This window comes from Macrosteles quadrilineatus, unplaced genomic scaffold, assembly GCF_028750875.1.
Source record: "Macrosteles quadrilineatus isolate MER2022 unplaced genomic scaffold, UCM_ALF_1.0 Scaffold_1__1_contigs__length_201487025, whole genome shotgun sequence".
Classification (NCBI taxonomy): domain Eukaryota; kingdom Metazoa; phylum Arthropoda; class Insecta; order Hemiptera; family Cicadellidae; genus Macrosteles; species Macrosteles quadrilineatus.
In genome coordinates this window covers 9611209-9637975 of record NW_026542594.1, presented here as the reverse complement: position 1 = coordinate 9637975, position 26767 = coordinate 9611209, and the positions used below count along the sequence as shown (strand labels likewise).

General features: G+C 36.1%; 1 protein-coding gene across 3 annotated transcripts in view; it reads left to right on the top strand.

Annotated features, from left to right (window-relative positions):
- Positions 1-26767, top strand: part of LOC128994430 (46 kDa FK506-binding nuclear protein) — an 86847-nt gene that overhangs the window by 37590 nt on the left and 22490 nt on the right. The window contains exons 5-8 of one of the 3 annotated variants that reach the window (XM_054419003.1): positions 2725-2817; positions 17297-17356; positions 19932-20128; positions 22566-22724. In XM_054419003.1, the coding sequence (XP_054274978.1) occupies positions 2725-2817; positions 17297-17356; positions 19932-20128; positions 22566-22724 (509 nt within the window). Of the gene's footprint in view, positions 1-2724; positions 2818-17296; positions 17357-19925; positions 20129-22565; positions 22725-26767 lie in introns of all 3 variants that reach the window. The other 2 variants (XM_054418994.1, XM_054419012.1) reach the window with 2 other exon arrangements.

Below are 26767 nucleotides of genomic sequence, written 5' to 3'. Positions count from 1 at the left end.
CATTTGTTTTTATTATGCCTATTATCTTAATTAAATACGTTATGCCTATTATCTTAATTTGATGTTTAGACAGTAAAGTTCTAGGCCATTGCTGGATTAACTAAGTTAAACCTTTTATGTTTGGATGTAATGTTTTTTAGGTTAGGCCTAGACCTAACTACCAATCCGACTTATTTTTTATTTATTATTTCTTCTAACATTTGAATTTATCATTAGGCCTATGATGTTGTTAAATCAGATGTTTAATTTTTTTTTTATAATTACATCGTATTATCACACACAAGATTTTTATTAATATCCTTTTTCATCTGTGATTTTACTTTTTTTAGACTGGATAAATTTTATTAAATTCTTATTTTTCACTGTAAAATAAACGCATGAAATGTGTTTTATTTGATAGTAGCACACAAAACTATATATTGTCGATAAATTAATGTACAATTCTGAACTAGGCAACACTCTTTTATGGTGAAATTGTGCGAGCATATACCCCATGAATTTTTCAAAACTACCAATGAAAACCTTGAATTATGCATGAATTTTTTTATCTCACTTTGGTGGCAACCCTGTGAGAAAAATAATTAATTGAAGGTGCAACGTAATCTACCTCTAGTACAAATGGCGGCCAACTTCTCTCAAAATTCTCCTATAAACACTTAAGTTGGTAGCCAATGGGCCCTCTCTAACACAGCTGATGGCTTTGCAAGGTTGCCAGATCGAACAGCAACGAAGTGATGTTACAGTTTTTCCATATATTAAAAGTGGGAAACGTGTTTAAATGTATAATAATCAATATGAAATAGTTTATTTTCCAGCCCCCAAAAAATTATCGTAAATTATGACAAAAAATCTTACACAACGTCAAAATTATCGTACAATTTTTCAAAATTATTTTTTATGGGGAAGGAGCAAAATAATCGTACAAATACAATAATTATCGTACACCTGGCAACACTGATCGTCGGTATGACTCCGCCGTCACGGCACGATCGTCAAAATGACTTCGCCTCCTGCGTTCGCGGAACATCTCTCACGATAGCGGTGTTATCGTCACTCGCGGTGCGGCAAAATCGCCGATGATCGGACCAAATCCGGTCCCGAAAAATTCCCGAATCAAATGTAATCCCGTCCCAAAAATCGGGAATATTTGTTTCCCGTAAATTTCCCAAAATTTTGGGACCCGTCCATCCCTATCCATTACCATCACTACTTCAACTCGGTAGCAGTCAAGAAGCAACTGAACGATTGTGCAACAATCGCACCGGTGACAATGCCTTATGCAACGATTATTGCCGAGCGATAATCGTGCAACGATGGTCGTCCAACGATGGTCGTCCAACGACTGCAGTTCCAGCTGCACCAGTTACAATGCACCTTTTAACTCAACAAAACTTGATAATCCCTACAGCAATGATTCACGCAAGGAAAAATCAGACAGTCTACTAAGCTAATGATAGGCTACCGGTAAAAGCTGTTTCAGAACAGTGAAATAACATATAATAATACGGGAATCACCTAGCATTGATTTAGAAACAGTAGGCCTATTGATATCGGAGGCAATAAAACATTATATCTTATCTTAAAATCTTACTAATACTAGCTGTTACCCACGGGCTACACCCCGTTTGACTTCATAAGTATTAATAAAACTATTGATTCGTTAAGCTAAGCTGAAATAAACAAAACAGAATACAGTAATACAACAAATAATCACACCTGATTTTAATAAGGTAATAAATTAAAAGAGTAACATACAATTAAGTACAGCTGAGATATTTTTAACATTAGGTATATGGAAACCCTTTGCAAAGCAATTACGACCTTACAGGGCAATTTATGAAATAATGGATAGGCTAGTTATGCGCAAGGTTTCTCATCATGATGAACATTTTAAGTACGGTATATGGTTTATGGGGTTGTGACTTGTAGTTTTCTCAAAAGTTCATACTTTGGTACTTTGGGCTTTTATATCTTACTAATATTATAAATGTGAAAGTTTGTGTATTTGTTTGTTTGAAGTTTAATCACGCATTAACTAAAGGACGGATTGGGCTGTAAAATTTTGCTTCATCAGACATTATTAACAGGTCCGAAAAATTTAGCACTTTTTTGATTGTCAGTATTTGATCACAGAACATTACTCTTCGATTGTAGTCTGGTGCTTTAAGTTCTTGCACATTTTGAATCTTGTAAGGATAGAAATGAATATGTTGATGCAAAATTCTTTGTAGAGATCTGTTGGAAATCAAAGTACTAACGCTTATTTCCTGGCGAACCTCTTTGGACTTTGGGTTACAGCGACTCACACTCTTTCCACATTGGCTGGTGTACGTACAGTCTTGCGGCTTCCACCAATTTTTTTGTGTTGACGCCGTACTTTTAAATAATTTTACCCAGTTCCCTACAGTTTTCCAATCTGGAACAACACCATGTCGTTCAAAGTTGAAATGTTCTAAACAATTTTAGAGTTTTTTTTAAAAGAATCACTATTATTCAAAAAAAGTTTCCACAGCAAAAGTTTAGGACTCCAAAGTGTCATGTTTATTATAATGGCATAGTTCAATAAATTGTGGTTATAAGAACAGCTGATCAATCATTGTTGCAACAACTAACATGTGTCAGCTAAAACAAATTGTGGCGTTCTCATTGCCTCACCATGCATGATATTAATATTTTTAATATATCAAGTATCTTCTTCTAATCTCAAATGGTTTTAACTTTCAGAATGGTCCACAAGTCCAGAGAAACCCAAGAAAGAAAAAAGAAAATCTGATGCACCGCCTGGTATACCTGCAAAAAAGAAAAAGACCCTAGCTCGTAAGTTTTGATATTCAATTCAAATAAAATTATCTTTATTTAATCTCAGTATAAATCATTCAAAGAATAGTGTAAAATAAATGTAAAGATGTATTATTATGTGTGGTGAGTGCACCTGACTGTTCACAACCAGCTGGACAATGATTTGTTTTTTTTAGTGATGGGCGGATCCAAGAAAATGTCAGTACCGGATCCGGATCTTGAAAAATTCGGATCCGGATCTTCGGATCTTCGGATCCGGATCAAGATACACACTGTCATAAGGGCGGGTTAAGAAAAAAACGTAATTAACAGAATGCCAATTTAAATCATACTTTTATTATTTTTTATCACGAAGCATCGGGTGTGATTAAAATATTAACGGGATATTTTTGAGACGAAATTATAGGCTGTTAGCTTATCATCCAGGTACAAAACTAAAAACTAGAAGTGTGAAGATATCCGAAAAATCGGGTCGGATTCAGTTCGGAAAGATACATGCCATTGCCATATATGTTATTTATTTGTATCAAGAGACAAACACTGAAACATGGCCTTGCCATATAAGTTATTTGCACCAAGAGACAAACACAAAGACATGACCTTGCCATATAAGTTATTTGAATTAAGAGACAAACACTGAGACATGGCCTTGCCATATAAGTTATTTGCATCAAAAGACAAACACTGAGTCATAACCTTGCCATATAAGTTATTTGCATCAAGAGACAAATACTGAGTCATGGCCTTGCCATATAAGTTATTTGCATCAAAAGACAAACTATGAGACATGGCCTTGCCATATAAGTTATTTGCATCAAGAGACAAACGCTGAGACATGGCCTTGCCATATAAGTTATTTGCATCAAGAGGCAAACATTAAGACATGGCCTTGCCATACAAGTTATTTGCTTCTAGATACAAACATCGAGACATGGCCTTGCCATATAAGTTGTTTGCATCAAGAGACAAACACTTGGGGAAAAAACGGTCCTGTACATAGATACAGACAGCTTTGTGTTAGTAAAAAAAATCAGGAAAAAATCGGGGTTGTACAGTGATACAGATAGCTTTGTGCTAGTAAAAACATTCGGGGTTGTACAGTGATACAGATAGCTTTGTGTTTAGTAAACAAATCGGGGTTGTACAGTGATACAGACAGCTTTGTGCTAGTAAAAAAATCGGTGTTGTACAGTGATACAGACAGCTTTGTGTTGGTAAAGAAATCGGGGTTGTAGAGGGATACAGACAGCTTTTTGTGTTAGTAAAAAATCAGGGTTGTACAGTGATACAGACAGCTATGTGTTAGTAAAAAAATCGGTGTTGTACATTGATAAAGACAGCTTTGTGTTTAGTAATCAAATCGGTGTTGTACAGTGATACAGACAGCTTTGTGTTGGTAAAAACTCGGGGTTGCACAGTGATACAGACAGCTTTTTGTCTTAGTAAAAAATCGGGGTTGTACAGTGATACAGACAGCTTTTTGTCTTAGTAAAAAATCGGGGTTGTACAGTGATACAGACAGCTTTGTGTTAGTTAAAAATTCGGTGTTGTACAGTGATACAGTCAGCTTTGTGTTGGTAAAAAATCGGGGTTGTACAGTGATACAAACAGCTTTTTGTGTTAGTTAAAAAATCGGTGTTGTACAATGATAAAGACAGCTTTGTGTTAGTAAAAAAATCGGTGTTGTACAGTGATACAGACAGCTTTGTGTTAGTAAAAAATCGGTGTTGTACAGTGATACAGACAGCTTTGTGTTGGTAAAAAAATCGGGGTTGTACAGTGATACAGACAGCTTTGTGTTAGGAAAAAATCGGGAAAAAATTTGAAAAAATTGGATCCATCAAAACCGGATCCAGCCCAAAATCCGGATTTTTTTGGATCCGATCCGGTGCCGGTTCTAGCTCGGATCCCGCGGATCCGGTAGTCCGATATCCGGATCCGACCATCACTAGTTTTTTTTAAATAGTTTAAATTAGAGGTGGGCCGATACCGATACCCGATACCAAAATACTCTCGGTACCAGCGGTATCGAGGTATCGTCGATACTCGATACTTGCCTGTTTTGGGTTCGATACCGATACTGACACTGAACCACTGAATGCTACGAATCGGTGCGGATTAACCCTAGCAGTGGCCAACCGTCGCCTGGTGACGGTATGACGTTGATGCTTAGAATGGCCAATGTCGTCTGGTGACGGTATGGGCCGAAATTTTTTTAACGGTAAAAAAACACTTACAATCAACTCAGATGAGAATAATATATATACCATTCGAAAGATCACATTCTGAACTTTCATTTGATTACATAAACAAACCCTGTAGCAGGTATATAACAATGTCACGACGATTAGAAATCAAATGAAATTTTGGCACGGTACGACTTTTGCAGCCGACACTTGGGAACTGGCAAAACACGTCTTGTTTGGCATTACCCTGCTCGGGTAATTTTCGTCTTGGGATTTTGCGGGTGGTACCACTGGATAGCCATTGATTTTATCTTCATTGTGGTAGTGATATTTATAACTAAATATTGATTGCACAATCGGTACGATTTTATGAAAACAGCTGTTTTCGAAATTTCTAACAAATGGCCAACAGTCGTCTGGTGACAGTATGGAAAATACGAATTATATACAGTGAAAGTTATTATTACTAGTCATATAGTATATCATTTTGAAGAGGAAGAAATTTAGATTCAGAGAGTGGCAGCCCTGCACTCAGGGTTATTTCTGTATGCTCGCATGTAGACGACAAGTGAGTCATTAGTGACTGCTTGCTACAGTCTGTCAGCTGTCTTGTATTGCCATTGTTTGTTTGTTTGTTTGTGTTGTTGCCGGTAATAGTTTTATCCGCGATTTATTACTAAATATGTTATTAGTTCGTAGTGTTAGTGTTAGTGAAGTGTTGTGTGTGTGTATAACAGTAATCTTCATGCATAAATATTACTGAATTGTGTGAAATAGTGTTCATAAAAGGTTGTATTTTGTTAGCATCATGTCCTAAAATGACGATTCTGACATTCAGAGATTGTTGTACCTATATAATGATATACCCAAGGTGTTATACATTTTTATAAAGGTAAATGAATACACTACAACATGTTTATAATGGTTTGGGGGTAAAAAATTTTGTAAAAAAGTTATAGCCTATACTAAATAGGCCTACTACTGTATTTTGTTAGCATCATGTTCAAAAATGACGATTCTGACATTCAGAGGTGCTATATATGCTATATAATGATTTACCCAAGGTGTTATACATTTTTATAAAGGTAAATGAATACACTACAACATGTTTATATTGGTTTGGGTGTAAAAAATTTGGTAAAAAAATTATATAGGCTACTAAATACTGTACACTCCATTTTCTCGAAATGCGCAAAAAATTCAAAACGTTTTCAAATTGATACATAATCATAGGTGAAAATAACTTTTTACCATCATACTTATGACTTTTTTGGATTCCTTACTTCATTAGCTTTACAAATATGTAGGCTACATATCATCAGCCTACATAATGTTTCACAACACAAGCAAACACTGTAGGCTATAGTTTACACTTATTTGCGGTTTTGCGGTTATTGTATTATTATGTCCCTATTACGTACCTACAAAAAAAATATTTCTAACATGTTATACATTTTTATGTAGGTAATTGAATACACTACAAGATTATTATGTTGGTTTGAAGTAAACAAATTTGGTACAAAAGTTGTATACTAAGTACTGTGAGTTTTTTTCTCGAGAAATCGCTAAAATATAAAAACATTATTTTATATACGTATGTTTATAGGTAACAAATTATTTTTACCATAAACTTTATGACTTTTTTGGATTCCTTACTTCATTAGCTTTACAAATATGTAGGCTACATATCATCAGCCTACATAATGTTTCACAACACAAGCAAACACTGTAGGCTATAGTTTACACTTATTTGCGGTTTTGCGGTTATTGTATTATTATGTCCCTATTACGTACCTACAAAAAAAAATATTTCTAACATGTTATACATTTTTATGTAGGTATTTGAATACACTACAAGATTATTATGTCGGTTTGAAGTAAACAAATTTGGTACTAAAGTTGTATACTAAGTACTGTGAATTTTTTTCTCGAGAAATCGCTAAAATATAAAAACATTATTTTATATACGTATGTTTATAGGTAAAAAATTATTTTTACCATAAACTTTATGACTTTTTTTGATTCCTTACTTCATTAGCTTTACAAACATGTATATATCATTATTAGTATACACATATATTATAGAACTTTTTACAACATAAACTAACACTGCACGGCTTTCAATTTTTTCGATTCTCCGTTTGTCATTATATTTCGCCCCAAAAACTTATAAAAAAAAATATTTTCCTAACATGTTATATATTTCTATGTAGGGAATTAGATTGTCTACAAAATGTATATAATGAATTTCCCATAAAAAAATCCGTAGAAAAAAAATGCAGAGGCCGCTTTTGAAATTTAAAAAAAAAATTCAATTTTTTTATATTTTTTTCACTTTACCGATAAAATACACTGTCTAAATCATTATGATATTACTATTTCTAGATTCTCCTGTTCTTTCCGAACAAAATGAATATGAGGTTGGCTAGGTTTACTTGTACGGTTGAATTTTTACGAATTTTCAAAAAATGGTCTGCAAAATCGCCAAAATGGGTTGGCCATTCCCCACTTCTAACATTGGCCACTGCTAGGGTTAAGTCAGTTCAGTCAGAGCGGGCGAATTGTCGTTGCCATTACGAATCCTAGCCGTTTCTCGTTTGCCTAAAAAATCTGTGGTTGAGTTGTCTGCCTTCATCCACTCAAGCTATTTTAGCAACACAAAAGTCGTCTGAGCTTGATGCACTAGCCGAGTTGGCTGACGTCGTGCTTGAAATTAGCCTGCGTCATCAAGTTACAGAAGCAGCTATCCCTACTAATAGTCCCAACTCCATGGAAGCAATGATGGAGCGACTGACAATCCTGATGACATCTAAAATGGGTGAAATCGTAAGCACTCTTCAGCACGACATTTCAACTATCAAAGAAAATCTGCAGAGTAATCAAAATTGTCGTCCGACATGGAGTTCAAGTCCGGTTCAGCGATCAAGATCACGCTCCAAGAGCACGACAAGAGACGATGTTTGCTGGTACCACAAGCGATTCGGTAATGCAGCAACTAAGTGCACCAGGCCTTGCATTTTCCAAGTCAACAACTCGGGAAACGATCATGGGAGTCTCTAATGGCGGCCAGCGACTCCTCCGATCTACAGACATCTCGCCAGACATCTTCGTCACAGACAAGGTAACATAAAAACAGTTCCTCATTGACACTGGAGCAGATGTTTATGTGTATATCCATGAAAAATGCTTTCAGGTAAAATACTCAAATCTGACTATACACTATAGTCAGCAAACAACACCGAAATTGCCACTTACGGGTTGCATACCTTATCTTTGGACCTTGGCCTACGTCGAGCATTTGTGTGCCGTTTTATCATAGCTGATGTTGCCAAACCGATCATTGGAGTTGATTTTCTTCATCATTATAATCTATTAGTGGATGTTCGGCGTCAGTGTTTGATTGATCAGGTAACCTCTCTTGTTTCCACGTGTCGCGCAACATGCTCCAAATTGGTAAGTGGTATTAAAGCAATAAATGCAAACCAACCAAATGTGTTCTCTACTATAGATCTTGTTCGTGCTTACCACCAGATCCCTGTAGCTTCTGATGACGTTCATAAGACTGCTATAACAACACCTTTTGGTCTTTTCGAATTTCCTTTCATGTCTTTTGGACTTTGCAATGCTGCCCAAACCTTTCAACGTTTCATTGTTGGTGTACTCAGTGGCCTAGACTTCTGTTACGCTTACATTGATGACATTCTCGTAGCTTCAGAATCCGAAGAACAACACCTCATTCACTTACGACAATTGTTTGACCGCCTATCCTCTTTCAGAGTCTTTGTCAACCCAAGTAAGTACAACCTAGGTGTTCCCATGGTTAGTTTTCTTGGATATCAAGTTTCCGGAGAAGGGATAAAACCCTTACCTGAAAAAGTGAAAGCTCTTGACTGTTACCCCAAACCAAAGACTGCAAAGGAATTAAGAAGATTCACTGGTATGCTAAACTTTTATCGTAGATTCCTTCCCCCTTGAGCGTCCCAGCAGAGCGCACTAAACGACCTTCTGAAAGCCAATCTAAAAGGTAATATGCCTATTAATTGGACTACAGAAAGTGAACAAGCTTTTGAAACTTGTAAAAAAAGCCTCAGTGAAGCCGTTATGTTGTCTCACCCCGCACCGAATGCCTCACTTGCAATCTTCTGTGATTCATCAGACTATGATGTAGGAAGTGTATTGCAACAAAAGGTAGGACAAAACTGTCAACCACTATCTTTCTTTTCCAAAAAGTTAAGTCCAACTCAACAGAAATACAGTACTTATGACAGAGAACTAACAGCAATTTATCTTGCCATCAAGTATTTCAAACATATGCTAGAAGGAAGACAATTCATCATCTTTACAGATCACAAGCCTCTGACCTTTGCTTTCCGTCAAAAACCTGATAGTGTTCTCCAAGACAGTTCCGTGGTCACTTGGAATATATTGGACAGTTCTCAACTGACATTCGCCACGTTTCTGGACAAGAAAACGCAGTTGCAGATACCTTCTCTAGGATAGAAGAAGTCACTGTCCCCTTGAACTTCCAGGCTTTGGCAGAGTCTCAAGCTCAGGATGAAGAACTACAACACTATCTAGAAACAGAATCCAACCTAAAGCTCAAGCAAGTGCTGCTACCAGGAACGGAAGTCTCGCTTTATTGTGATGTATCTACTTCAAACCCCCGTCCTTTTGTCACAAAACAATTTAGAAAAAAATGTTTTTTACAGCTTGCACAACCTGTCTCATCCCGGGATAAAAGCATCCACAAAAATGGTTAGCCAACGTTTTGTTTGGCCTTCAATGAAATCAGACTGTCGTTCTATGGCTCGCTCCTGCCTCTCCTGCCACTCCTGCCAGAAGTCAAAGATAACACGTCACAGTTCAACCCCTGTTGGTACGTTTGTTCCACCATCTTCTAGATTCGAACACATCCATATTGATCTAGTTGGCCCATTACCTGTTTCGGAAGGTTACAGGCAGTGGGACACACGGGAGGGACTAAGGCTAACATATCTTGTAGTGTCAGCGTTCGCCGCTAGAACCGCTAAGTTTAAAAAATTTAAATTAATGTTTTAAATGTTTAGTTATAAAATTAACTTTTAAATTATAAAATAATTTTTAATAAATTATAAAATAAAATTTTAATTTTTAAAATTAAACTATCATAACATAACCTAACCAACCAGACTTGCTGATAATATAAAAACTATATAAAATAAAAATCTAATTAATGATAACTTATAATTTTTTATTATAAAATTAATTTTAAAATTTAGTATTATAAAATTAAACTGTCATTACCTAACCTAACCAACCAAACTTGTTGATACTATAAAAAAGATATAAGATAAAATTCGAATAAAGGTTCAATATAAAAAAAAAGTTCTGTTCATAAATAAAATTATAAATGTATCAAATTCTAACAAAAGATGTGCAGTTAAGAAGTATTCGCATTCTAAGCAAAAATCGTTGACAAAAAATTTAATGTTCCCGGCTGGATTCGAACCCGGGCCCCCTGAACACCGATCCGTAACGCTACCACCTATGCCACGAACGCCGCTGAAATCACTCCGTCTCGTTACGGTAATCGTGTTGCCTGAAGAGAAGACATTAGCCAATAGAGATATGACGTCACTACACCTTTTAGCCTTAGTCCCTCCCGTGTGCCAATTCCGGTTACAGGTATTGTTTGACTTGTGTTGACAGATTTACACGTTGGCCTGAAGCAGTTCCACTTAAAAACGTAAAAGCTGAAACTGTAGCTCGTGCATTATTCACCAACTGGATTTCAAGGTTTGGAACGCCACTGCGAATAACCACAGATCAAGGTCGACAATTTGAATTGTCTCTTTTCCAGCAGCTAACACAGTTAACTGGGTCAACACGTATACAAACGACTGCCTATCACCCTGCTGCCAATGGACTCATTGAACGCCTTCATCGACAACTCAAGGCAGCCATAAGGTGTCACACAACGGATCGTTGGACCGAAGTATTGCCAGTGATCCTGATGGGGATCAGAGCTGCGTGGCGCGAAGATATGCAAGCTTCCTCTGCAGAACTCGTTTACGGTCAACCTCTGCGACTCCCTGGAGAGTTATGACACCCAGCCAAGATGGACATCAACTGGATCCACCAAACTTCGTAAAGAGCTTATGTCAGCACTTCAACAACCTGCGTCTAGTCAGTGGAACTAGACATGGTGAGAAGACGCCATTCGTTTTTAAGGACCTCGCTACATGTACACATGTCTTTGTGCGGACTGACATCCCCAAGGGAGCTCTCGAACCCCCATACTCTGGCCCTTACCCTATTATGAGCAGAACCCCTAAGACTGCCGTTGTGGTGTTTAAAGGCTGTAATGTCACGGTATCGATGGATCGACTCAAACCGGCATACTTTTGGACCGAATACAAGAATGATGGGTGTGCATCAAACAGGACAGAAAGCAACAAATCAAAAATGGTTGATCCTAATTATACTAAACAACCACCCAAGACAAGTTCAAGCGAATTAAAACCTGCGATTAAGACAAAATCTGGAAGACATGTACGCTTTCCTGTACGATTTCAAGTACTGTATCATGATTTACTTAGGTTAAATCTTTAGCAGGGGGGTACTGTGGTGAGTGCACCCAAGGCCACACTAAAAAAACAGGCCGTTATGCTCGCCAAGCATGACGTCACGATAGAAGACGGCTATGACGTATAAGTACTTATTTATTTATTTTCCAATGAAAGATTAAAACAAGCAGCTGATCACAAACGACTAAATTACGTCATTGCCGTCTTCTATCGTGACGTCATGCTGGACGAGCATTACAGCCTGTTTTTTTTAGTGTGGCCTTGGTGCACCTGACTGTTCACAACCAGCTGGACAATGATTTGCTTTTTTTTAAATAGTTTAAATTTTGTTTTTGTTTACTCTAATAAGTTTCCATAGTTACCAAATTAGTTCATTCTTGGTTTTTATAATTCATACACTTGTGTTTTTTATCATGCTTATTAAATTCTATTTTTTGTCAGTTTCTTAAATTATTTAATCCAACAAGTTACAATCATAGTTGAAGAAGAACCCTACTTCTGCATTATGTATTTATATTATTGTCCTGAGGTCTGCATTTGTGAAATTAATAGTTTGTTTATTTGCTTGTCATCTGGTTTTATATATTACTAGCTGGCTCGACAGACGTCGTCCTGTCCTAATGTGTTTTTATGTCAAATGCTCGTTCATTTTCAAGATGAGCTCGTTCGCATGGCTCAATCACGTCCTGGTTGAAGTTCGTTCGCTATGCTCACTCTTAAGGTTGGAGCTCGTTCGCTGCACTCACTTGCCTTCAGGTTAGCTCGTTCGCTACGCTAACTCGCCTTCAGATTGAAGTTCGTTCGCTATGCTCACTCACCTTTTGGTTGCAAATTAGCTGTTGTCATAAAAAAATAAAAAAAAATAGTGATGCACTATTAACTTTTTAATGCTATTGAACATCACAGAATCAAATTATTTAGTTGAACCAGCTGTTAAGATTCTTTAATTCCATTTAAATATGAGTACTCAAACTTCAGAGCCACTGGGGCGGAGCCCTTTTGACGGATCTGCACCAAACTTCACACAATCCATCCTTGAATAATGCTTAATAATCCCTGAAAGTTTCATTACAATCTGTCGAGTGGTTTCGGAGTCCATAAAGGACAATAATACAAACAAACATACATTGGATTTTATATATATAGATTTATCAAAGTTTTGGTTTTTGTTGTGGAATACAATGAAAGACGTTGTTCTACAAAAATGGGTTATATTTAGTATATTTATGGCACAACTTTGTGCCATATCAGGAATTCAAAATTCTTATTCCCAATGCTCTCATCTGGAGAATGAAAAAATCCTGCTAGTGAAAATTTTTTAAGAGAAAATCCCCATACACAGACACATTCTCCAACCACACAAAGACAGAGATCCACACCAAGACCCAACCTACAGCATCATTCTTCAAACACACACAAACCTTCACCAAGACCCAACATACAGACACATTCTTTAACCCCTCATAGACCTTCACCAAGACCTACCAAAATTGTTAAACCTACCAAGAGATTCATAGAAGAACTTAAAGAGGGAGATGTCCTGAGGTCTGCATTTGATTATACCTTCACGATTGTAACACCCACCACCGCACCGTGCCGATGGCGTGACGTCAGTCTCTTCTCTTGTGCGAACACCATTACCGCAATGATACGGAGTAGAGACATGAGCCTCGGTGGTGTAGTGGATAGCGTACCTGGGTGATAAACTGATGTTAGCAGATTCGAATCCCACCGTAGCCGTTAATTTTTTGTCAAAGATTTAGCTTAAAGAATATTTCTTAATTGTACATCTTTTGTTAGAATTTAAGGCATTTATAATTTTATTTTATGAACAGAATTTTTTTTTGATTAGTAGGCCTAAACCTTTATTAGACTTTTCATTATCAGCAATTTTGGTTCGGTTATGACAGTTTAATTAAATTTAACTAAAATTTCACCTACAAACGATACGTTTTGTAAAGCATCTGGTTTTATGTATTATTGTTTTATGTTTACTTTAAATTTTGGTTTTGTTGTGAGATTCAATGAAAGAAGTTGCTCTACAAAAATGGGTTTTAATTTAGTAAATTTAAGGGCACAACAATTATATTAGTGAATCGTCAAAAGTCGATACAGTAGACCCCCTCTTAACCGACCCTAATGGGACCGGACCTAGGTCGGATAACTCAAAAGGTCGGATAAAACGGGCAATCCCTAAAATCATAACATAATGAAGTGCTATTCATTTGGAATTATACAGGGTGAATCTTCTAAGCTGTCCTAAACGGATTACAGACGAATGGCTTGACATACAGGGATGAAACAAAACTTTTCCCCACTAATTCATACCATAGACTAACCAACACAAGTAGACTTCTCATCCCATTGTAAATTTTGAAGCTCGTTTTTCATGTCTAGTTCATGTACGCCACACTGGGCGCTAGTGTCGACGAAATTTTGTTTCTATTATTTTAGTGTTAATTTCTTGATTTGTGCTTTACTGTTTGGTTAAATAACTAGGGGACAGTTTATTGTTTATGATTAGATCGTATTATTTGGTTAAACGAGGTTTTAAATGACTGTAGGTATTAATGGGAAACAAATTGTAAACAAAACACGACCTCTAACATAAACCGTACAGAACTAACAATAAAATTGTCTTCAGCTGTTCCATAAGGATGAGAAATCTACTAAGGGAGGATGTTTTATCTATGTTCATACCCAACGAACAACTTAAAAATATTTTTACCATTTTTAAAATACAGGGTGTTCAAGAAATTGGGGGTCATGGGTTCGAATCTCAGAGTTTTCAAATGTAAACATATGTCATATTATGCATCATTTTAAAGCTCTAGACTAGACAAACAATTTAGTGAAAACAGAACGCATTTATCTTTGTCCGTTTCAAAATGGCGGCCATTTTTATAGAAAATATTGATACTTACAGAATACCCTGTATCTTGAAAACCACTAAACTTATTTTCGTTCTGTTTGAAAATTCTTAATCCTCGTAGGTTCAGCTTTAATTTGATATACAACCAGTCAACATTTAAAAACTAAATACTGTTTCTATGATTTTATATTTTTTTTTAAGTTGGCAGCCTTGTAAATGAAAATTTTTAAATGGCAACATATGTAAAATTGTGTATCATTTTTAAGGTCTTGTAAAAACAAACAACTTTTAAATTTAAACCTACCATCTATCTTTGATTGTTTTCTAGTAATTAACCAAAAACTCCAATTGCCCATATAAAACCCATATTAAACGTGCAGTACTGAAGATTAGTGGATGCAGATACACTATTCCCATGATACTGTGCGTTTAACATGATGACGATTCCGTTTTGTGACCACGGGAAATTATGTTAATGTCTTCACAGCTGCGGGAGATGATCAGAATTTCGCCCTAATCCCAGGAGAAAATGATAATGTCTACAAGAGGAGATGTTCATGATTTTGCTACAATCAAAGAAAATGATGTTTCCATTACCGTGGGGAATATTCAGGATTTGATCGTAACCGCGTAAGACAATAATGATGTCTACACGACCGCGGGAGAAGATAGCGGCTATGTGCTGTCAACACAGTTGTTGGATATGATCATAATTTTACCGCGATCGCGAATAACGATGATTGTTTGCTGTGATCGTGGGAGATGATGATGATGTATACACAACTTCAGGAGATGATCAGAACTATCCTGCAATCGCGGAAGACATTGATGACGTGACCGCGCAGGGGATAATCAGAATTTTTGTAATCGCAGGAGACGATGATGATGTTTCCGTGACTAAGGAGGGTATTCCGGATTTTACAGTGATCTCGGAAGACGATGATGATTAAATTAAATGTCTATGACTGCTGGAGATGATCACGATATTAAATAGAGTTTGGCTTGATTGAAATGTCAGACTGGCCCAGCTCTAGTTATAATACAATCTTCTTTTATTAATATTTTCATTTACCTTTGACTTGGTTTTACACTTTTTTACTCGAACATTCCACTACCTAAAGGATATAAACAAACACAGGAGTTGGTGTAACATAACCAATCAATACACAAATTTTGTACAATTTTTAGATAATGGTATCTGTACGTGAAGTTGGACTGTTTTCCCAAAATGTCATTGAGTGAATACATTTTCACTTTTAGTGTTCTCAGTTGACAAATATAAAACAATGCTGAGAATAATTTTTCAAGAATCGGTATTGGGAATTGATAAATTCTGGTATCTACACAACACTAATAATAGCGTTTTTGAAAAACTTTGATACTTTAGGGTCTAAACTTTAGTCTTTAGGGACACTAAGATCTTCAGTTTTTTTAGGGTCTAATCTGTTTACATTTTATCATGGGTCAACAATCATTTCCATATAAATTTAACAAAAGTTAAATCAGCAGGAGCAATTTAAAGAAGTAGATAAACCGGATTTCCAACCTCCTGGAATTACTCAATTACTCAAATTAATTAATTAATTACTCAAAAACGGCTAATTTTATGAAAAAATGTCAAGAACCCTTTTATTTAGCATTTTTAATTCCCTATCAAACGATACCAAGTTCAAAAAGATCGAATAAGAAATAGATGTTAATATTACGATTTTTAGTTGTAAAATGGTGAGTCGGTGGCTCAGTCGGTAGGGTCGCGGACTTCGGGCCCAAGGCAGTAGTGTCGTGGGTTTGGATCCTGGTCACTGCCACTAACTTTTATCAGTACAGTTCACCTTTGTACTGTACCGGCTCACCCTTTGCTTTGCTGGATACGTTCCACGCACAGATCTGTAGTCTAAGTGGACAGGCAAATGCAAGGTTAAAAGAGGCCGCCAACCTCTAAAAAAAAATTTTTTTAAATGGGGCAAACCTTCTGCCTTATTCTACCCCATATGTATATTTTATGTATTGTATTATTCTTATTGTAGGCTAATAAGAACTTATCATCATTTATATTTTAATGTAGAAGTCTTGCTGTACATATTTGGTAATCAGTTATGTATGGTTTTTGTTTTAACAGATTAACCATTGGACTAATTGTAAAACAAATAAAAAGTTAGTAGGCTATATGAAAAAGAAAATCAAACTCAAGTTATTAATAGCACATCAATCTCTGCCTTTACGTCCTAAAAAAGTAATCTTCAAGCTAAGTAAAAAAAATAAAGGAACAATATAAAGGACCAACATAACAAGCCAATTCAAATTTAAATTTAAACACATTAGGCCTAAATAATTACCATAACAAAAGTAAATAAAATTGTTATAAAAGAAATTAAAATTTATTATAATACGAGTATTGTTTATAATTAAAATACAACAAGGAAATAATAAATTTATAAAACATTAGGAATTGTCTAGTGTCTTTGTATCGTCATTGAGTCATGTTAAACACGAACCTGAGACAGTTTATTTACGAAGATTATTGTGGGCTTCACTCACTTTTATTTTTGTCTGTGATGTCCAGGACTCGCCAAAACACACATAAACACACACATATATATATATATATATATATATATATAGCTCAGAAACATCCATGGCATAAAAAGTCCGAAGTTTCTGGAACTCAAAAAAATCTTCCGCTTCCTCAGGGTAGAAAAATAAAAATACTATTTTTATCCCGCACGCGGGTTGAACGCCTAACCACGACTGCCGGAACTGAGACAGTTTGTTATCAACTGCAGACAATGAGCCTTAGTTTTATCAATATGTAATTAAATATTTAATTTGGTGCTGGTGCTAATACACTATTACTTATTATTAAATGATTTCAGTGGATGATGATACTAAAGAGTCAGATTCGGATGGAGATGAGCTCTCAGATCTGTCAGATGGTGAGCATCTTCAACTGTCTTTTGTCAATTTTTCATAAATTTAATACTAAGTATATTATGAGGGGCATTTTTAAAAGGTAAAAAGTGTTTGTGCAAATATCAAAGAAAACTTAATTATAAGTTTATTGTTATAATCATCCTTCAAATTAGCTGTTTTGAGCATGACCATGTTTTTTCACAATTATACATTAATGTTCCTAATGTGACAGTAATTAAAGGTTAATATACATAATTTTAAAGCTTGTTTCATGAGGATATTTTTGATAAAATTTGATACCTTCAGCCACAGAAAACATACTACTATAACCCAGAATGCCAACTGGCATAGCAACGCTGGTGGCGCTGCCTACGAATTGACAGGCAAAGCTCTCTCAAAGTACTTAACGCTTTTAACCATGCGGTTGGCATTCTGGGTTATGTTTTCTGTGCTTCAGCGGAACTCTGCATACTAGAAATAAGGCTCTTAATATTTAGACCTATTGAATTTCTGTCTTTGTTAAAAATTTTAACTCTTTCGATGAAATTTTTTGAGGATTTCGGAAATGACCTTTATTTAAAAAATAAAGTAATATACTTTTTATTTATCATAACAACTACCATTATTTTTTTTTAAATCTTAATTTATCTTTCATCCGCTTACGGTTTGAGTTGGAAACCTCAAATTCGCATCATTCAATCTCCATTAACATATGTAGTTTGACCGATAATTTTATTTAACACCTATGAATGTATATTTTTATTATGCAATTTTAATTAAGACTGTTATTGACTACTATGAATGTTTTATACATTTTTTATATTTTACAGATATTTCTTATTATTACATAATATAAATCCTGTTATGTAGTTTTAAACTTGCCATTATACAGTCCAACCTCGGTATAACAAATCTGAAGGGACCGAACTGAATATTCGTTATATCAAGGATTTCGTTAAAACGAGGTTCGTTATATTGAGGTTAGGTTTGCAGGAATTTCGCTAAGTCGAGGTTCAGAAGCAGCATCAGTCACAGTCAATATAACTTATGTCGTGATTTGATCTCATTAAAACACAATTAAAGTAGCATAGGCTACAATACTTTACAGTACAGTGTTTACATTGTAAAGTAGAACCTCGATTATCTGGGGTACTAAAGGGGTACATTAATATTGCGCAATCATGACATTTCTAGTCATTGACCTTGGTACATGTTATAACTGTAAGTTTAAAATCACAGCTTTCTCCAACCCACCTAAAACCTAGCCAAACACTGTATTCACACTGTTTACTACTGTGTACACTGTAGCAATAAACCACGTAAAGAACAAAACAAAACAGTAGAGAGTTTTGTAAGCTACTGCTCGTTATAGGCCGGTAGGCTACAGTGCTACAGTACTGCTTTAAATCACAACAGAGGAATGTCAATTCTGTAATAATCATCAACTATGGAATTGGTGTTGCCTTAGTTTAAACAAATCGTATTGAAAATAATAAAACTTATTAGATAAGTCGTTATAAAAGTGTATAATCATAGCCAACTTAATCATAATAAAAACACTCGTAAAAGGAATGTTAAGATAACGACGTTTCTATTCTTTTTCTTTGCTTTGTTCTTCTATTTTTTTTTTCTTAATCCAAAAATTGTACAATTCGCCATATTTACTTATCACCCAACCCCAGCTTACTACACATTACGTCGTCATCAGTCCTCAGTGAATGAAATCAGTTCTCAGTTCCAGTTGTAACATAGCGCGCATGCAGCGACGACGACGACAGCAGACGTCAGACAGCGATGTGTTAAAATGGAGCAAACGAATGTTAGCGCGAGCGATGACATCACATTTCCATTTCATTTGATGAAGAAACTGATTTTTCAAAAACAATAATGGGGGTGGGGGGTTCGTTGTATCGAGGGAGAGACGCAGACAATTCGTTAAGTAGAGGTTAAATTCGCTATGTAGAGGTTCTGACAATGACAAATTCGTTATATTGAGGTGTCTTATTTTAGCCGGGATCATGAAAAATTCGTTAAATCAAGGTCGTTGATATGGTTTGTTCGTTATGTAGAGGTAAAAAATACATTGTGTCTTATGGAGAGTTCTAGGGGATTCAAAAAAATTCGTTATATCAAGGAATTCGTTATATCGAGGTTCGTTATATCAAGGTTAGACTGTATTTATTTAATTAAACTTTTCAGTTAGGCAATGCAATATTTTTCTTAAATGTTATAACATTTGTTGGCTATTATTACTAAATACTTTACTTTTATCACTTATTTAGTTTTAAGAAAGAACCATTATAAAATATGTTTTAAGAAGAATGACAAAGCACCTGTACATTATTTAACTGCAAACTCTACCGTTATGTGCCAATAAACATGATATGATTTGATTTGATTTTTATGTTACAAAGTGAAGTACTGTACTGCAATTCCAAAGAAACCACCCTCTTTATTATTTTAAAGACTGAAAATAATCCTGTTTTTGATGTGTAAAGGTAAAGTATTTTGTGGGTTTTCTCGTATAATTTAAGTCAGTTACCTTAGGGTAATCCAACAGCATTTATAAAGTGTAAAAAAAATCTGTTTAAGGACTAGATGACGATGAAAAAATGGAGGATGAAGAAGACGACGATGAAGGTGAGGAGGATGATGATGAAACTGATGAAGAAGACGAGTCAGAAGAGGAACGAGAAAACCTCAACGTTAGTCATAAGAAGAAACAAAAAGAAGATAAAAATAAAACACCAAGCAAGCAGAATGTCGCTACTCCAAAGAAAACACCAGTTACTAATGTAAGTAGTGATGTTTTGGTTATGTATAGTTTGGTCACGGACCCATTATAAATTACGATGACCTGGAAATTTGGTTGGACAAAGGTTTTTTGACTGATTCTGACAAAGCTTTTTGCGCTGATTACGAATATGTTGGGTGCCACTTTGGCATCTTTGGGCTAACGCCGCCATATTGGAAAAATGGCGGTCAAAACTGGGTTTTCTCGAAATACTTGAAAACTGTTAGTTTTAGAGATTTTAGTAAAGAGACATGAAATAAAGAGCGTAAATTTTACACAATAAAGATGTCTTCAGAAATGATTGTTAACCTCATGGTTTTAGCATAGTATTAATTTTTTATAAATTTAAATTATGAATAACTAAAAACATGTAAATACCCATGACGTATTACACAGATTCATTAGTAAACCCAGTTAAAAAATGCAATGCAGTAAATAAATAACATTAACAAAAGCAAACAACAAACGGTTTTTTACACAAAAGATATGGTGCACAGGTATATCTATTCTGACACATAAATAATATATTTCTTAGTGTGTTTAAATATTAGAATAAGTTGTCTTACATTATTGAGCTTTTTAGGGACTTATGTCCATACAAGCCACTAGTACTCTATTAAACTGTGCGGCATGCAAAATGTTTTCTCATTCTCATTTATAGACTGTAAATTTCTTAATTTCAGACCCCAAACTGTGAAAGAGCCGTGATTTTTACGATTTAGTTTCAGTCGGAACCCTGTAGTTTACTTGATTGATTAAGGAGATTGATCAGGCGGTCTTAAACTTATCAATAAGAACATCGTGACGTTTTGTTTAGCTTTTCGTTCCCCCCATTTAAGTAATAAATAACATCTTTTAGTCCTCTTTCAATTGTGTGGACCAGCAAGCACGAAATTATGTTTTCTGTCTTTGCTCGCTGGTGTGGACCGTGACTTGAGTGACGGCTCATGACCTATACAGGCTACTCAACTATCGCCTTTTTTTATCGGAAGACTGAAAGCAATATAATAGGCTAATACTACAATTCTTTACTTCTGAAAATGTTTGTTAAGTAAAGGCCTTTTTTGTACATAATAAATTGGTTTACATAATCTATAAAATTATACTATGCAATATTCATAAAAATATGTGTTTTCTTGACACTTTAACCTAGTTTAGACTTTTGATAAAACAGGCGAGAAAAACGTGGTAAATATACAGGAATTTTTGGTCTTGATTTTTATTTATTTTTGGACACCCTGTTTATGCTCCGTTAACATTTATATAACTGGCTTAACTTTCTCTAAAGTACCTATTTAAAATATAAACAACTCAGCTAGACAAACACTGAATAGTTTTGGTGGAATATAGATTATTCCTTGGCTTTATATAGATTTTTAATTTTGGCACTTAACTAAATCTATGTACCGTACAGTTAAGTCTAAAGAGTCAAAAATCTGAACGTCAAAAATCAAAACGTCAAAAATCCGAACCGCTCCTGAGGGATTTAAATTATTGAATTAGCACAGAGACAACAGATGTTTTACAATTACGTGGGCAACAGTCGGCGCCTGGTAGGGAAATGAGTGAACGCGCCGAGCCAGGCTGTGTTTTGTTCGTTTCCAATGTATAAGCTCTACATATTTTCTTCAAGAAACGAATTACAGTTATATAACGAAAATACCTGATTACAAGAATCATTATTTTTATTTCATTCAACTGTATCCTAGAACTGAATTTTTAATACTGTAGGCCTAATTATGTGTCTATTAGGAATTTCCAGGCTATGTTTGAAAATCCGAACAAATTGTTAATCTGAACTACCTATGGTTCCAATTGGTTCGGATTTTTGACTCTACTGTAGTTTCTACAATTCTCGTTCTTTTATGTAGGCCTAACCAAATTATCAGTGCCAGATGGTGTGGGACTAGAATTACAACATGCACACTCACTATCACTTTTCTCAGCTTTTAATCTCACATTACCTGAATCTTCAAGCGCTGATGCTTCAGTACTATCCTGTGATGCTGGCACTGAGCTGATGGTGTCCTGCGTCTGTCTGTTGTATTTGGCGGAGATAGCAGCTCCAAGGTTTTTCATAAACACGTCTTGAGACATTCAATTCCTCAAGGTGGAGGAACACTTTGAGGGATTTTTGGTTGTCTATTACTATAATGACTTTTTTCTTTAATTTAATGAAAGAACTTGACAATATTTCTGGTAAATAAATCTATAAAAAATATATTTTTTCTCATAAAACCCATTGGAGAGAATGCTAAGCTTTTAAAATACTGCATTATACTCATTCCTCTCTGGCTTTGAGAAGTTCTTGTACTTAAGTCACCAGGGTGTAAACTGTCCTGTAAGGTCTTCCTAGAAAAGCAGATGCTCCAGGTGCCATGCCAGCTGATCCATGAACCATCAATAACCAATTACATTCTATGAACTGTTTTTTCCAGGGTGTCACTCCAAAAGATCAAAAATCGAACAAGAAGACTCCTGGAGGAGACAAGACACCTAACAGCATATCTCCCAAGCACAAACAGGTCCTGGACCAGGGAGTTGTAGTGAAAGAAATTAAGGTCGGCACAGGACAACCAGCCAAGTTTGGTCGAACGGTATGTTGTGTCACAACAACTTCATGTTAAAACACAAATTCAGAAATACAATATTTGCAAGAGGGATGTACACGAAATCAATTTTATTTGTGATCTAATTTCAAAAGTCTGACCAGACCCTTTTCTCTAAAAAAAAATGAAAACCATCCTTTCTAATCGCTATGCTTATTGGTTTTATTACATCGCAACTAAAAGTTATTGTCATGGTAGCCGAAACCGCTGGATATGCTCACGGGTATTGCCGCGATCGCGGGAGACGATCATCGGTGTCGCCGAAACCGCAAGATATTCTCACGGGTATTGCCGCGATCGTGGGAGACGATTTTCGGTGTCGCCGAAACCGCAAGATATGGTCACGGGTATTGCCGCAATCGCGGAAGACGATTATCGGTGTTGCCGAAACCGCGAGATATTCTCACTGGTATTGCCGCGATCGTGGGAGACGATTATCGGTGTTGCCGAAACCGCTGGATATGCTCACGGGTATTGCCGCGATCGCGGGAGACGATCATTGGTGTCGCCGAAACCGCAAGATATTCTCACGGGTATTGCCGCGATCGTGGGAGACGATTTTCGGTGTCGCCGAAACCGCAAGATATGGTCACGGGTATTGCCGCGATCGTGGGAGACGATTATCGGTGTCGCCGAAACCGCAAGATATTCTTACGGGTTTTGCCGCGATCGCGGGAGACGATTATCGGTGTCGCGGAAACCGCGAGATATGGTCACGGGTATTGCCGCGATCGCGGGAGACGATTATCGGTGTTGCCGAAACCGTAGGATATGCTTACGGGTATTGCCGCGATCGCGGGAGACAATTATCGGTGTTGCCGAAACCGTAGGATATGCTTACGGGTATTGCCGCGATCGCGGGAGACGATTATCGGTGTCGCTGAAATCATAAAATATGCGAACCTGTTTTGCCGCGATCGGTTGCCTGTGTTGACGAAACTGCAAGATATGGTCACCGGCATTCCCACGATCGCAGGAGATGATAGCTGGTTTCGCCTTACCTACTAGTTATACTGTTTTATTTTGTTGTATAAAATATTTTTCTTTGGAAAGTTTTGTTTTAAATTAAAATAATCATTAATAGTAATAGTAAATTATTATTAGCGGGTTGCGATTAGTTGAACGGGTTCCGATAGTAGTTCTTAAAATTTAGGAATTTGTCTTGAATTCTCCTGGAAAACTCCTTGAATTTTTCAAACCAGGTTTAGTAGACACCATGAAGTAGGAAAAAATTAATGCAGCACTGAAATTCCAACTAGCCAACTTAAGTTAAAAGCTGAACCCTTCTTAACTCATGAAATAAAAAACCATATTTAAGGTAAATGAAGAAATTAAAAAACACGAGAAAAAAAACTAGAGGTGTGCCAGTCTAAGATTGATGATCAAGCCAAACTAGAGGCAATTTCGTGATCATCTACCATGGTCTTGAAGACATCATCGTCTTCCGCGATCACTACAAAATCCTGAATATCTTCCTCAGTCATGGAGCAACATCTCTGTCCTCCATCGTCGGCACAAAATTCTTATTATTGCTCAGCGGGAACGGAAACACCATAATCATGTTCCGCGGTCACGGAAACGCTATGAACGTCTTCCACAATCACAGTAAAATATTGAATATCTCCCACAGTCATGTGGACATTATCATCGTATTCCGCCATGGTGGCCTAATTCTAGTCATGTCCCGCATTCGTGTAGATTGGGGCATCTCATGTGATTAGGGCAGAATTTTTAAACCTTTTACACAGTCATGCAAACGTCATCATTGTCTTCTGCGACCGTGGCAAAATCATGGATCATCCAGCAGCCGTGAAGACATCATCATCGTCTCCCACGGCTGTGTAGACATCGTCATTTTCTCCTGCGGTCACATTAAAATCCTGTATATCCCCCAGCAGTAACAGAATCATCCTCTTCCGTGATCTTTGCAAAATCCTAACATCTCTTGTAGTCATGCAGACATTATCATCGTCTTGTGCGATTGTAGGAAAATTGTGATAATTTACCGTGCTTGTGTAGACATCGCTATCGTCTCCCACGGTTGTGTAGACATCGTCTTCTGCGATCCTGACAAAATGTTGATCATCTTCTGCGGCAGTGTCGTCATTATTATCATCTTCCGTCAGACATAACTTTGTCTTCCTTCCACAACTGCGGCAAAATGTCAATCAACTTTTTCGGATAAAGTGCTTCATAGTCTAGGCCTGCCCGGTTACATGGTAAGATAAAGATGATAAGATAAGATCATGCAGCCGTGAGGACATCATCTTCTTCTGTGATCGCAGAACAATTCTAAACATTTCCTATGGTCGTGTAGCCATTATTGTTTTTTGCGGTCATGTAAAAATCCTACCTTTCCCTTGGTATAAAGTAGGGGTATGCGAATACTACTTTTTCTTTTTGAATCGAATAGAGAGAATTTTGAATTGAATTCAAATGTTTTAGAATCGAATACTTTCCCTCGAATAGTGAAAATGTTTTAACCAAATACTAACCCTCATATAATGAAAACTTAAAATCAATGTCAAGTCAACTCTCAATAACTTAATTACTAAAACTGTTGGTATATTTTTTTCAGAATAAGTTAAGGGTAAGTTAGATTGTAAATGTATCTTTTGTTTATCTAATTTAGGCCTAGTTTAATTCAATAGGTAACTGAACTTAGATGATAAGTAAAGGTACAAACCTGAACCAAGTTTTATTAGTCAAAATTATAAAGCACTAGGTACCAATAACAAATTTTGTAAAACACATTCAACCAATTGGGTAGTGATAATCATTGTAACCACATAACAACGCACATGGTTTTCTTTTACTAAGTAGGGATTTAGGCCTACAACTTACCCCTAAGTAGGCCTATATGTTTTAGAACATAAACTTTAAAAAGGTATGCCTGAAATAAAACTTGTTGTCATTAACTTAACATAGCCTAATCTCATGACTTGGGCTTAGGCTATTGGACAACTAGGTATGAAGGTACAAGAACCTAGGCCCTATTTTTAACCATTTACAGTATAGTCCAGGACCTGACTAGGGTTCTGTGTGCATGTCGTGTATAGAGATTTTTGCTTTTGCATTTCAATATAGGTGTCTTAGGAAGTGTTTTCCACTCGGGTGTCAAGTTCATACCTGGTACGTTTTCGAGCTATGACGTCATCAAGATGGCGGCTCGGCAATTTTTAAATTCGTATATTTCGCAAACCGTTTAACGGATCGGGATGATTCTTTTTTTGTTTGAAAGATATTTTTACAAATTATCTTTTTTGTATTTACACATTTGTTGTAAACTTAAATATTCACCGCACAATATTGAAAAACGTTGTTTTTATTGTTATTATACTTATTGTTTTGCTTATAACTTCTTAACCGCTGATAAAATCAAATACCACCCGTTGTAAAAGTTGTAGATAATTCTATACCCTTTCCAATGATACCAAAAAATATGTGATTAGACCTAAAATTAAAGAAAAGAGATTGAATAAACCGTAAAAAAACACTGAAAGTGGTGTACGGTCCGGGAAATATTAGTCTTGGACATGACTAGGGTTCTGTGTGCATGTCGTGTATAGGGAATTTTGCTTTTGCATTTCAATATAGGTGTCTTAGGAAGTGTTTTCCACTCGGGTGTCAAGTCCGCGCCTGTTTCGTTTTCCAGCTATGACGTCATCAAAATGGCGGCTAGGGCAATTTTTAAATGAGTATAGTTCGCATACCGTTTAACGGATCGGGATGATTCTTTTTTTGTTTGAAAGATAATTTTTAAGCCTATCTTTTTTGTATTTACACTTTTGCTGTCAACTTAATCTCACTATATTAAAAAACGTGGTTTTTAATATCATTGTTTTTGAATTTTTCCTCATAACTTGTTAAACGCTTATAGAATGAAATAACTACCTGTTCCGTATTCAAGCGCTACCTAGATATTTCCAGACGTTTCATATCATACAATAACCTTTGTCCTGTCACGTGATGTCTGCAAACCCCAATCTCGCCCCAGTTCTCTTGCATTCATGCAACTACTAACATGTCCC